At 45.2% G+C, this 13,357-nt stretch overlaps 1 protein-coding gene across 1 annotated transcript; it reads left to right on the top strand.

The window, feature by feature from the left end:
* The first annotated feature begins 1,433 nt into the window (after positions 1-1,433).
* On the top strand, positions 1,434-10,968 carry LOC138300761 (endogenous retrovirus group PABLB member 1 Env polyprotein-like). The gene is made up of 2 exons (XM_069240518.1): positions 1,434-1,997; positions 7,961-10,968. The coding sequence occupies exon 2, from the start codon at positions 8,775-8,777 to the stop codon at positions 10,179-10,181; it is 1,407 nt and encodes a 468-aa protein (XP_069096619.1). The 5' UTR covers positions 1,434-1,997; positions 7,961-8,774; the 3' UTR covers positions 10,182-10,968.
* Positions 10,969-13,357: the final 2,389 nt, after the last annotated feature.

Raw genomic sequence — 13,357 nt, 5'->3', positions numbered from 1 at the left:
TATATACACATTAATTATCATACGCTGTTTCGAATCTCCTATTGCATTGTAAAGATCTACATGGCCTGCCAATAACCAGCGACATTTGTTTTTTATTTCTGTAAACTTGTTCGCTATTCTAGTTGAGGCTAAAGTTATTAGGCCCCCGGACGGGCGCGCTAACCCTTGCTGTGTTGCTCCCCTAAAAAGCCTCATAAAACCATCTACTGGTTCAGGTTCCTCGCACAGCCCAGTTTCCTGGAGACACAATATATCATACTTTTCTAACTCTCCTTCAAATAGGTCTTGTTTTAAATGTTTTTGTACCCTCCCAAATTCTAGGAAAAAATCAAATGGCTGTGCGCAGGGCCTAAATCCTAGTCCACATCATTCAATTCTCCCCCACTGTAATTATCAAGGGGCTCAGGACAATTCCTCCACTGTGATTCATTATACTCAGTAAATACAGTTACGCTTAGACTGCCATTATTTCCAACCACACACCTTCTTTGATTTTTATTATGTAACAAATTACACTGCACTTGATTGGGGCGCAGGCCTGCATGGCACCTGAGGGCTCTACTATTTCGTTCCTCACCCTCTAACTCACTTTGTTGTACTTGTCTTATACCCTCCTTTATTAGGTCTGCCTCTGCTTGCAGTAGCAGTCGTCTAATACATTCAGAATAGAAGAGTACTTTGGTTACCTCTTCCCCCTCCGAGTTTAATATAAATCCTATTTGCTTTAAATCTTATGACTCAATCTCACATGAGCTTGGACGCTAAGCCATAACTTCCAAAAGGTGTGCACGATTCAAGGGTTTTAACTCCCTTTGCCGTTTCCTCCCAATCCCTCTTCCCCCGGGCTCCAAAAATATCCACCTACAGTTACAGTGGTTCTACAAATTCTGGACCCATGTAATTTACTTTGCCACAGCAGTACGATTTTAGTATCAAAAGACCGATAATGACTAGTACACTAAGCATGAGCATTATCGCTCAATTCCAGCAGCGTTTTCACCTCGAAATCGCCATTTTCGTCCTGCACTCGTGGCTCCCATTTTTAAAAGTTGCCCTCACATAGGCTTATAATACAGTCAGATTTGATTCCAAGGACACGTACACCTTGATTGACTTTTCTCTGACCTGGGCAAGCTGGAACCATTGCCTCAGGCCAAACCTGTTTGGTCAGTCCCTCTCCCAGTGGCCGAATCAGATAGCATCAAGGCACACCATGCCATAAAACCCTTATTATCGCTCACACACCCTGCCTAATCTTGCTCACACCTGCACCTGCTCTTTTCTTCTTCTTACTTTACGAGGGGGAGGTGCCCGTTTTTATTGGGGGTCAACACTTATCTGATGTAAAATACTAGGCCTTGCCGGGTAATTTATTATGGGTTGGATGACATGAAATATGAGGTTTCATCATGACACTGTTTTTTCCTTTGTAGTGAAAACATGTGAATGACCAACCAAAATGTCAAGAATGTTTGCCTGAAGCTTAAAAAACTGTATATAAGGAAACCTGATTTTGCATTGACAGACAGTCTCCTGAGAACATACAAACCGTGCTGTTGTACTTCTAGGACGCTTGTTACTTGGTTGCAGCCAATAAATTCGATCTTTGACTTCACCTAGAAGACTCTGAGTTTCTGTGGTCTGAATCAGGAAAGTACCCGAGGTCTTTGGGTGTACCCTGGCACCGCTGGGTTACCGGATCAGTACCGGTTCTGAAAAACCCAGTACCTCAGTTGGCGCCCAACGTGGGGCGATACCAGCGGTACCGGTCCAAGCCTGAGGTCCGTGAGGAGCTTCGTGTGAAAATTCTGGAGGAAGGCCGCCACTTCATCGACCCCTGCATGTCGACGTGGTCCGAAAGTCTTTGCTGTGAGGTTCCCCGCTTCCCGACGGCTACGAAGGACTGCTGCCCTGGCTGTCGCCCTGATTTGGACCCTTGATGTTTGGTAGAGCGAAACGATAAGACGAGTCTTCTGGTGACATCATCGATATTTTCAGTTAAGTATCAGTGGAGCGTCTCCCAGTCCTTAGTTGGACACTTGGTTTGGTCCTTAGTTGGACATTTGGTTTGGTATCCCTTCGGGATCACTTTGATTTGGAACTTGCAAGTACCAAAGCCGAAGGACTCGTGTATTCATGAGACTATCGTAAACGATAATCCTTTGAAGTTTGAAGCTAGACTAGTGAGCGAAGATGCCTGGTCTTAGCAGACTTGGAAATTTGTTTTGTCTTGGTTGTAAAAGGGACTCCCGGTTGGAGGACTCATGTCCGGTTCCTCCGATTGGAACTCCAACCTATGAATTATATGTGAAGCACGGAGTAGGCCCCATCACATATAATGAAGTATGGATCCGTTACACCAGAAAAGATGGTGTTTTAAAATGGCCCCAAAATGGTAGCTTTGACACAGAAATCTTAGATAACCTCGAAGTTAGACTTTTTAAGAAGAAAGCCCGGCCGGCAATGTTTGATTCTTTCCGCTTATGGCGTAAGGAAGCCAAGCAAAAGGAAATTAAATTAGCTAAGAAAAATAAGAGAGAAAAAGGTATTTCGATTATGCAAGCTGCTATACAGTTTAAAGATAACGAAGTAGAACAGTTGAATGAGCAGTTGCATAGGCGACATAAAATGACAGTAGATAAATGCTATCCAGTTTTGCTGCCTCTTCAGCAAGATGCAGCAAAAGACTCTGAAAAAGATCCCCTAATGTCGCATTTGCTAAGTTCGCCACCACCCTATGCGCAGAATGCAACGGCACCTCCGCAACCTCTAGTTGCACACCAGTGGTTGCATTGCCTCCTGCTCCTCCCCAGCACCCACCAGCTATTCTTCAGTTGGTTCCCATTCCTCCGGTGCAGCCTCCTCAAGGGCCACCGGCTTTGACATCTGCTCTGCCTTTACTTCCTACAACTTTGACTACTATGGCGACTACCACTCCTGGTATTGTTTCTGACACTGCTTCTGTCTCTGCCTTGTCTCATTCTGTTTTTCCTCCTGTTCATTTGTCAACCTCTCCCTCTATCCGTCAGAGAATGACAAACACTGTGACTAGTCTTTTACCCCCTCTCTTTGGGTCATTAGCTACGACCCCAGTTTCAGAGCGTAAACAATTGCGTAGCCAATTGCCTGATGGTATGGAGAAAGAGACACTGAATTATTTGGCGCATAAATGGGTTACTGAACCAGCGAGATATGAACTAGAGTCTGTTATGGATGTCTTCCATCAGTGGGAAGAACCGAAACAGAGATACGTTTTTGAAAAAATGTGTACTTTTCTTTCTGAGGATTTAGAGGAAAATAGTTTGGAGCCCAATCCGCCTAAGTTGTGTCGTGTACGGTTCGATTTTGCGACAGGTTTGATTGTGGGTTCAGATGTTGAGAAAGCAGTTGCGATGTTATTGTCGTTTAGGACTGAAGGTGTTTCCAGGTTATTGTTTAAATATGATTCTTCTGCTAAAAAGAAAGGGAAACAGTACCCCATGAGAGAAGTTCCCCCACAGTGGAGGGAAGGGGACCCAAATGCTAATCCACCTGTCCTGCCTCATTTCCAGCGTGTATGGGTACACGTTCCATGGAAGCGAGCTGAAGTTTTAGCCCTTAAGCAGACATTGCCTGATCCCCGTAAGAATCCTACAGGGTATTACAAGGAATTGTCACAGACTGCGGGGTCTTGCATTATGAATTTAGCTGACATAGACATGTTGTTTGGGAATGTTGTTCCACAGCCTTTATGGGGAAAGATTCGCCATACAGACCATGCTCAAGAGTTAGGTGACACATGGGCTAATATTGCTGCTGCAGATGCCCGACAAATTGGTGGTGCTAAACCTGAGCCTTTAGTGACAGAGCTTCCTGGTAGGATTATTGATTACATGAAAACTATAATGCCTGCGATGCGTGTAAACTGGGATAAATTGTCTGCATGTAAGCAAAAGAAAGAAGAAACGGTATCAGATTTCTTCACCAGGTTTGAAGAAACGTTTGTGGACCACAGTGGTCAAGATATGAGCATGGAAGGTGGTCAACGTTTGTTCGTCGATAAATTTGTGCATAATCTGCTTCCTGAGTTGTGTAAAAAGTTAAAAGACTCAGAAAGTTCTTGGGCAGTTTCCTCTTCAGCACAGATATTGGCTACTACACAGTACTACGAAAATAGAGATAAAGATGAGAGAGATAGAGTAGAAAAGAAAACAAAAGAATTGAAAACGAAGGTTCTGTTACAACAAGCGTACCCGCCACGTGGTGGTCAGAATAGTGGTGCACAGAACAACTATCAGAATAACTATCAGCCCCAACCGTTTCAGAGAAACTCGCAAAGAGCCGAGTATGCTCAACCACGTATCCCAGTAGGTCCCAATCAGTGTTCATATTGCAAGGAAGAGGGTCATTTCAAGTATAGTTGCCCTGCTTTGCTACAGCGCGCAAATGGTACTTCCGGTTTAAGAGGTCGAGGTGTTCCACAAGCACCTAGAGGAAGAGGACGTGGATATGTTCCCCAGAGCGCGCGCCCATTCCTCCCTTAAAACTCAATGAACAGATTTGATCAGCAGGTTAATGCATCTGGTAGGACGGCTCAGTACTATACTGATGATTACTATACAGAGGATGAGCATTTGGACAGTAATGATTGCTAGGACAGCCATAGACAAAGAGAGGGAGTTGTTTCAGTTCCAGTAGATCAGAGTGGGCCTTATGTTAAGGTGATTGCATCAGGTGTGTCAGAACCTTTTCTGTTGGATACTGGTGCTACCAAGAGTTCTATTATGCACTCAAAACTCCGTGGCGCACCTTTGTCTGGCGAAACAAATGTATCAGTAGGGTTTTCCGGCGCCCCAGTTAGAAATCCGATTTCTAACCCTATATCTTTTTCTGTTGGACCTTGTAAATTTGAAACACCCCTTATTTTGACGACAGGTTGTGGCGAGAACTTGTTAGGATTAGATCTGTTAAAGAGATTGTATGCGACATTGTATTGCTCTCCTTCTGGAGTGTAACTCACATTGGGTAAGAAAGTGGTTTCACCAATGTATTTGTCAAAGGACAGATTTCCACCAGAATTTTCGTCTCTTCCTAATACTCTTTGGGCTACTGGACCTAATGATGTAGGTCTTTTGGAAATTCAGCCATATGTGATAACATTAAAAGCCAATGTTAAAATGCCACGTATTCCCCAATACAAGATCTCTAGTGAAGGGGAAAAAGCGTTGTTGGCAATTATTCGTGATCTGATTGAGAAGGATGTAATTGAAGAGACAAGAGGCAACGTTTGCAATAGTCCTGTTTTGCCTGTCTTGAAGCATACTGACCCTACTCAGCCACCTGTTTATAGGTTTGTAATTGATCTTAGAGAGGTGAACAAAATAGTTGTGCCACAGTTTCCAGTCGTCCCCGATATCACTGCATTGTTGACAATGATTCCAGCTTCAGCCACTTGGTTTTCAGTAATAGACCTGAAAAATGCTTTCTTCTGCATCCCTATTGCAGAAGAGAGCAGGGACATTTTTGGCTCCAATTTGGGAGGACGAAGCTTCAGATTTAAGAGAGCTCCTCAAGGCTATTGTGAAAGTCCATCTATCTATAGTCAGGCTTTGAAAGCACAACTTGACACTCTTATGTTACCTGATGGCGCCACTCTCATTCAATATGTCGATGATTTGCTAGTTGCCGCAGATACTAAGGAGATCTGCAAAGAAGCAACATTGTCATTATTGCGTCATTTGTCTGATTTACACCACAAAGTGTCCCTTTCAAAGTTACAGTATTGTCAAAAAGAAGTGACCTATTTAGGTCATCTCTTTTCGAAGGAGGGAAGGCAACTGACCCCAGAGAGAATCAGGGCTGTTGCAGCAATGAGTGTTCCAAGAACACAAAGAGAAGTGCGTGCTTTCTTGAGTATTACATCATATTGCAGACAATGGATACCTAATTTTTCGTTAATAGCCAAACCCTTGGTGGCATTAACTTGTAAAGATACACCAAATCCCGTCCCATGGTCTGAAGATTGTCAGAAAAGTTTTGTCGAATTACGTGATGCATTATGTTCAGCTCCTGTGTTGGGTACCCCCAACTACAGCAAGCCTTTTACATTGTATGTCCATGAGAAAGAAGGTTGTGCGTTAGCAGTTTTGACACAACAGTTTGGAGACAGGGAGCGTCCATGCGCCTATTTCTCTTCAACCTTAGACCCAGTAGCTAAGGCACTACCGAGCTGCTTAAGAGCGGCAGCGGCAGCTGCTGTTTCTATCCGACAGTCTGCTGGTTTAGTGATGAATAACACATTAATCGTAATGGTTCCACATGCAGTGGACACGTTGTTAAACAGAACCAAGACACAGCATTTAACTAGTGCTCGATTGTCAGGTTACGAGTTGACATTGTTAGCAAGCCATGTACATATAAAAAGATGCACTACACTTAACCCAGCTACGTTATTGCCAATTGTGACGGAGTTAGATACTTCTGAACAACATGATTGTCTCCATAGAACAGAAGAAGAAACGAAAGGGAGAATAGACCTTCTGGACACTCCCATTGCAAAGAGTGATGGTACTTTGTGGGTGGATGGTTCATGCTTTAAGCTCCCGAATGGTGACACGACTGCGGCGTATGCTGTGACAACTTTGTGTACGATTGTTGAAGCTGCACGTATCCCACATAATTCAGCCCAAGCAGCTGAGTTAATAGCCCTAACAAGAGCATGTACAGTATCAAAAGGAATGAAAGACGATCTATACCGATAGCCAATATGCGTTTGGTGTGGCCCATAGTTTTGGGCGTTTGTGGAAGGAACGTGGGTTCCTGACCTCGCATGGAACTAAAATACAGCATGGTCAGTTGGTAAATGAGCTCCTTGATTCACTTACTTTACCGTTGCAAGTTGCGATTGTGAAGTGTAGCGCACCTAAAAAGGTGACTGATGATGTTGGTCGTGGGAATGCATTTGCTGACGAGGTCGCAAAAGAAACGGCAAGGAATGTGATGAGCCGAATGTATGTCGCGGGCCCTGCAAGATGGATTGGTGATGAGCCGAATGTGTGAAGACACGATAGAAAGCGTGAAATCGTTTCAAGCTGAAGCCACAGAGAGAGAATTGAGTGTGTGGAGAGAAAGTACGGGTAAATTGGATGCGAATGGTTGTTGGGTCGAGTTGTCAGAACATCAAAGATGGTTGCTACCCAATGCGTATGTGCTTGCAGTAGTTACAATGGCTCATGGAATGGCTCACATCAGTGTGAAAGGGATTTGTAAGTTGTTGGCCCCAGTATGGCAAAATGCAGGAATTCCCAAGTGTGCAGAAAATGTGGTTAAAAATTGCATGGTATGCCTGAAACACAACCCTGGTAGAGGAACCCCAACTCCAGCTGGTCATTTTGCACCTCCTACGTATCTGTTTGAGGTTTTGCAGCTAGATTTCATCCACATGGAGAGGTGCAACAACTTAAAATACGTACTCGTTGTTGTTTGTGCCTTTTCAAGATGGGTGGAAGCCTATCCCCTAAAAGACAATACTGCGCTATCCACAGCCAAAGCCCTTGTGAAAGAGTTCTTCCCTAGATTCGGAATGCCGAGAATGATCTGGAGTGACAATGGAAGTGAATTTGTGGGTCAAGTGATGAAGAAAGTATGCGAAGGGCTAGGCATAAACCAAAAGTTTCACGCTGCAAATCACCCCCAATCAGCTGGATTAGTGGAGTGCTATAATGGCACTCTAAAGCTAAAATTGGCCAAGATACAAGCGAGCTCTGGTCTCAAATGGCCTGACGCTCTACCCTTAGCACTCCTATCAACCAGAATGACTGTGCATTCACGAGTGAAACTTAGTCCTTATGAAATAGTCTTCGGCCGCCCGGCCAATATATGGGGAGTGCCTAGGCCCAAGAAGTTTAGCGAGATAGAGCATCCTGTTTTGCTTGACTATCTGTATGAATTGACGGCTAAATTGCGTGTCTTACATCAACAGGTCCACGACACCCTGCCTCCGGTCTCTGAATCTCCAGGTCATCCCATTGAGCCTGGATCCTGGGTTTTAATAAAGAACTTTCAGCGAACCAAAAACGAGCAGCCCAGGTGGACCGGACCGCACCTCGTTCTTCTCTCCACAAGATCAGCTGTTCGAGTAGAAGGGAAGAAACACTGGATCCATGGGACCCATTGCAAAAGGGTACCCCTACCTCTGCCATATGACCGGTGGGTCCAGGAAGGTGTCGCCGACTCAGAGACTGAAACCGTGCCACGTTTTCTGCCTTTCAGCGATGCACGAATAAAAGGAACACTCACTGAGAAAGAAAGTGATGACATTTTACAATCAGCAGTATCACCGTCAGTTCGATTGGACACTACAGAACCTGAACTCCTTTTTCAGGACCACACGATACCTGGGACTAACCGTTATAATCTACGACCAAGAATAAAGGACAAATAAAACAGTTTACTTTTCTTCCCTTTAGCAAAGTTCTCCAATATGGAAAATTATTTTTCAATGACTTTTTGCTTTTTTTTGTGTTTTTTGAACCTCCATCCGGGTTCAGCTGTAGGATCGTGGCTGAAAAGACTTAGGGGGGTAGCCTATGGACACAAGGTCTACAGGTCTGGTTTGTTCTAGGGCGGCCTGGAACATTCAGAACACTCCTAAGTGAAGTAAACCAACCGCCACGAACGGCAACGGTTAGAGGATGGAATCTTTCCAAAATGGAGAACATGTTGAAAGACTGAGTTTCAAGAAGAGAATATGTGAAACGATAACCAGGAAATAGTTTTTGCTGCTGTGCATTTTTATGTTATTTAGTATACTTATGTTTTTTATAGGATATATTTTATTCTGTTTTAACGTGATATTGGCACCCACTACCTCGTCTACACCTCCTCCTTCCACTGTTTCCCCACATTCTTTTCAACTCCTCCCTAAACATGAATCTGCTAGGAGACTAGAGTTCATTAATAACTCCTTCATCCAGCTTTTGCACCAACACCAACTAGTGATAAATACAACTAACTGTTGGGTGTGTGGCCTTATGCCTCACACAGCAGATAAAGGTATCCCTTATCTGATCCTGCCTTTCAGCCACAATGGTTCCGTGTGGGCATTCAGAACGATATTCATCTATGCACACTACCCCCTACGTTTTGCGGAAGACAACCCTAAGAAAGATGCTTTAGTTAAAGGTATCATAGACATGATGAAGGACAATATCTTCTACGAGACTATCCCCAGAGATGAGACAATGGCATATATAGGATGGAACATGACCGGATATGAAGCCACAATGAGTGAGAAACAGCAAGCTAAGATATCTTCCCTGATTTGGGTTGTACCCCATCAGGGTCACCTGTGTCTGCAAGGTACTGGCAAGAATCCCAGAGCTCAGCTAGGGGAAAGCGTCTGCACTGAGACATATGTCTTCGCATCTCAGACCTCCCCTCCGCTCTTGGCAGCTAAGGGTACCTATTTCATCTGCCATGATAGAGCCTTTACATGGTTGCCCCCTGACTTTTCGGGCACATGCTTAGTTTCGTTCCTGTTGCCCCCTACCTACACAGCAGCGGCATATTACCACAAGACAAGGATAGTTAGAGGCGTCTTCAGTGAAGAAGACACTGCAGGACAAGAATTTGGGGACTTCGTAAAGGGTTTTCTGCCGTTCTGGGGACAAATAAGTAACAGCAGGAGCATAAGGCAATTGATAAGAGTGGTTGAATCCACCGTGGCTGAAACCGCTGGTGCCCTTGGTAACTTGACTGCTGAGCTCCAGTTGGATCGTCTTATGACCCTTCAGAACAGGGTCGCATTAGATGTCATACTTGCAGACCGGGGTGGAGTATGTACATTGATCCAATCGAGTTGCTGTGTTTTTGTCCCAGATAACGCTCCAACAGTATACCAGGCCATCTCCAAACTGCATAGAATTTCCGAATCTATTCATTTAGATAAAGGAGATTGGTCATTAATGGGATGGTTCTGGGAACTGATATCAGCATGGGGATGGAAGATTCTGATGGTCATTGGGATGATCTTGGCCATTCTTTTCCTGTTCTGTCTATGCTTGCAGTGTGCTCCTGCGATATGTGGTTTCTGTGTTACATCATGCATAAGGAAACCTGCACCAAGAGACGAGCTAAATACTAGGATGATGTTACAGCAACATCTCAACGACTTTAGAAACATAGACCTGGACTCAGATTAGCATGAGAATATGTTTATTGCCTATGTAAGGGCAAAAGGAGGGTTTGTGGTTCTAAAAATTCTGGACCCATGTAATTTACTTTGCCACAGCAGTACGATTTTAGTATCAAAAGACCGATAATGACTAGTACACTAAGCATGAGCATTATCGCTCAATTCCAGCAGCGTTTTCACCTCGAAATCGCCATTTTCGTCCTGCATTCGTGGCTCCCATTTTTAAAAGTTGCCCTCACATAGGCTTATAATACAGTCAGATTTGATTCCAAGGACACGTACACCTTGATTGACTTTTCTCTGACCTGGCCAAGCTGGAACCATTGTCTCAGGCCAAACCTGTTTGGTCAGTCCCTCTCCCAGTGGCCGAATCAGATAGCATCAAGGCACACCATGCCATAAAACCCTTATTATCGCTCACACACCCTGCCTAATCTTGCTCACACCTGCACCTGCTCTTTTCTTCTTCTTACTTTACGAGGGGGAGGTGCCCATTTTTATTGGGGGTCCACACTTATCTGATGTAAAATACTAGGCCTTGCCGGGTAATTTATTATGGGTTGGATGACATGAAATATGAGGTTTCATCATGACACTGTTTTTTCCTTTGTAGTGAAAACATGTGAATGACCAACCAAAATGTCAAGAATGTTTGCCTGAAGCTTAAAAAACTGTATATAAGGAAACCTGATTTTGCATTGACAGACAGTCTCCTGAGAACATACAAACCGTGCTGTTGTACTTCTAGGACGCTTGTTACTTGGTTGCAGCCAATAAATTCGATCTTTGACTTCACCTAGAAGACTCTGAGTTTCTGTGGTCTGAATCAGGAAAGTACCCGAGGTCTTTGGGTGTACCCTGGCACCGCTGGGTTACCGGATCAGTACCGGTTCTGAAAAACCCAGTACCTCATTACTTCCACTGGGACTATCCCACTCCGTCTTTTTCCCTGGGCCGTTAGGTGAAAACAAAACCCTGCTCTTCACTGGGCAAACTGGTTTGACTAAGTCTCTACTACCCCTACTTCTCACTAATCTCTTGGTGTTGGTCTCTCCCTCTAGCCCACTACTTACCCCTCTATTTTCCTTTTCTCCCATTACCACTCCTTGGCTACCCTTCTTTCTACCCTTCTTTCTTTCTCCTCGCTGACTATCTTCTTCATAGGGTATGCTAAGAACTTTTTGTAACGTGGCCCCTCGCCCTGGGGCTGCTACTTCCCACCCTTGACCTTGGTCAGTCCTTAAGTTGGTCACCTGGACTGTCTGAGCTATCTCTTGCTTGCTCACTGCTGAAGTACTACTCCTAATGTTTCCTAACTTACTTTGCTTCCTACATTGGAGTTGGTTGTGGAGTCTATGGGATCCATGTCCCCTTCTTCCCCATCTGCGGTTCCTCTTTATCACCAGCATTGGTTGTTTGGAAACATATACTGAAGGTTGGCTTGTTGTCTGTATTAGGGCTGTTTCCCCTCCTTCTCTATTTTGTTTGAGGGTATCTGTTTCTTAATCCTTTTTTCTGGTACAGGTCGTACTAGCACTGGCATACTACAATTAATATAGTTAATTCTCTGTTATCCCTTGTAATTGGTTTTGATGTCCCTTCCCTAAACTACTATTTGCTGTCAGAACTTCTAAAAATGCCTGCAGAGTCTTTTGCATTAGAAACATTACATCTAGTAGTGACTCAGCAGGTACGGCAGTAGTATCCAAGGCAAATGCCGACTGTCTACCCAAAAGAGAAGACGCCAAAAGTGTATCCGGATCTATACCCTGTGCGACACTCCCCTCCAACTCCCCTCCAACCCCCCTACAAACTCCCCCTTCTTTTCCGAGTCTGACGGGATCCTTTCCTCAGATCTTATACTATCCCTTCCTTGAGGCGGGGGGCAAGGGGATGAAGACTGTCTAGGCTCCAACAAACCCATTCACCCCGTACCCCCCTCTGACCCCTCCCCCAAGGAATGAGTCTTCCATATGTAGTAAGTCTGAAGTCAAGGGCTCAATCCTTGTAGAGCAATCGATTTCGCTCTGATTAGAGTCAAACTCTACTTCCAGTATGGAAACTGTTGACAGTAGACCAAGCGCTGGCACTGAAATTCTCTCACACGGCCCCTCCGACAGGAAAGTTACTCATACAGCCCCACCAGGGCCTGCCGAGAGCCACCTTGGGCCACCTATGGCCAACAGCAGCAGTAACCATCCAGGGGGCAATAGGAAGCAATAGAGGCTGGCACCCAGGGACCAGAGAGAAGAACCAGAGGCAAGCCGGAGGTCGGAGAAGCAGGCGGGATAGCAAGCAGGAGACCCTGCCACACACTACCGGCCCCACAGCAGCTCAGCAACTTGGCCACAGCAGCTGCCCTTGCCGTAGCCGCTCCAGCAAGGGCCGGACCCCGGGACCACGGGAGAAGACCAAGTCGCCCCAGTAAACTAGGGATGCCCCCCTCACACGGGCGTCCGCAGCCCGCCGCAGCCTCTATGCTCCGGTGGCTCGGCTCGGCGAGCTCCACCACTCTGTGACTCCGCCTCCCGTGCGTCCTCTCAGTGCACTGGCGTACTGGCGTGCTGGTGTGCTGAGACCCACAAACTTCCTGGACATTTTTGAAGACTTAGAGGCAGAAGGGACTGTTAATATATCACATTTATTATTTATTTTTCAATCAGTCCCATATCTGGTGAAGATCTGTTCTAAAGATATTGCTTTGGTCGTCCAGCCACAGACTAGAGGGTTATCTGCGGAGTGGCCTCCTGTTTGAGCTTACTTCTGCTCGAGGGTAGTGGTGGAAGAAGTCCTGAAATCATTGAATTATTTTAGGCAGTTAGGTTGTGATGTTTATGCTACCCCGATACATCAGCTGTATCTTCTGCTAAATCATCCATTGTCAGCAACAAGCTGAAGGGGCAGGCTGTAACAGTATTCTTCCTTATCCAATTTTGTGCCTCCGCCTGTGGTCGTGGGAGGCTGTTTGGGTTCAGGGTTGGATCAGTTACTTATGGTGAAGATGGACCAGGGCAGACAAACTTTTTCCAGCCGAGTGGAGCTTGCTGAATAATCTAAATAAATTGGAATTGGATTGCTGGGGCAAATAATTAAAAAAGGGAGTCATCTAAACCTCCCCTCCACAGATTCTGATGCCTTTGGGGTTAATTTTCTGTCCTGGAACATAGCTGGGCTGAAAAGGAA

This window comes from Pleurodeles waltl, chromosome 6 (assembly GCF_031143425.1).
Source record: "Pleurodeles waltl isolate 20211129_DDA chromosome 6, aPleWal1.hap1.20221129, whole genome shotgun sequence".
Taxonomy (NCBI): Eukaryota; Metazoa; Chordata; class Amphibia; order Caudata; family Salamandridae; genus Pleurodeles; species Pleurodeles waltl.
Note: the sequence above shows the minus strand (reverse complement) of the source record. Positions and strands in the feature narration are given on the sequence as shown.

Coding starts and splice junctions, on each gene's coding strand:
- LOC138300761 (XM_069240518.1), top strand. CDS start 8,775: ATGTTATTTAGTATACTTATGTTTTTTATAGGATATATTTTATTCTGT.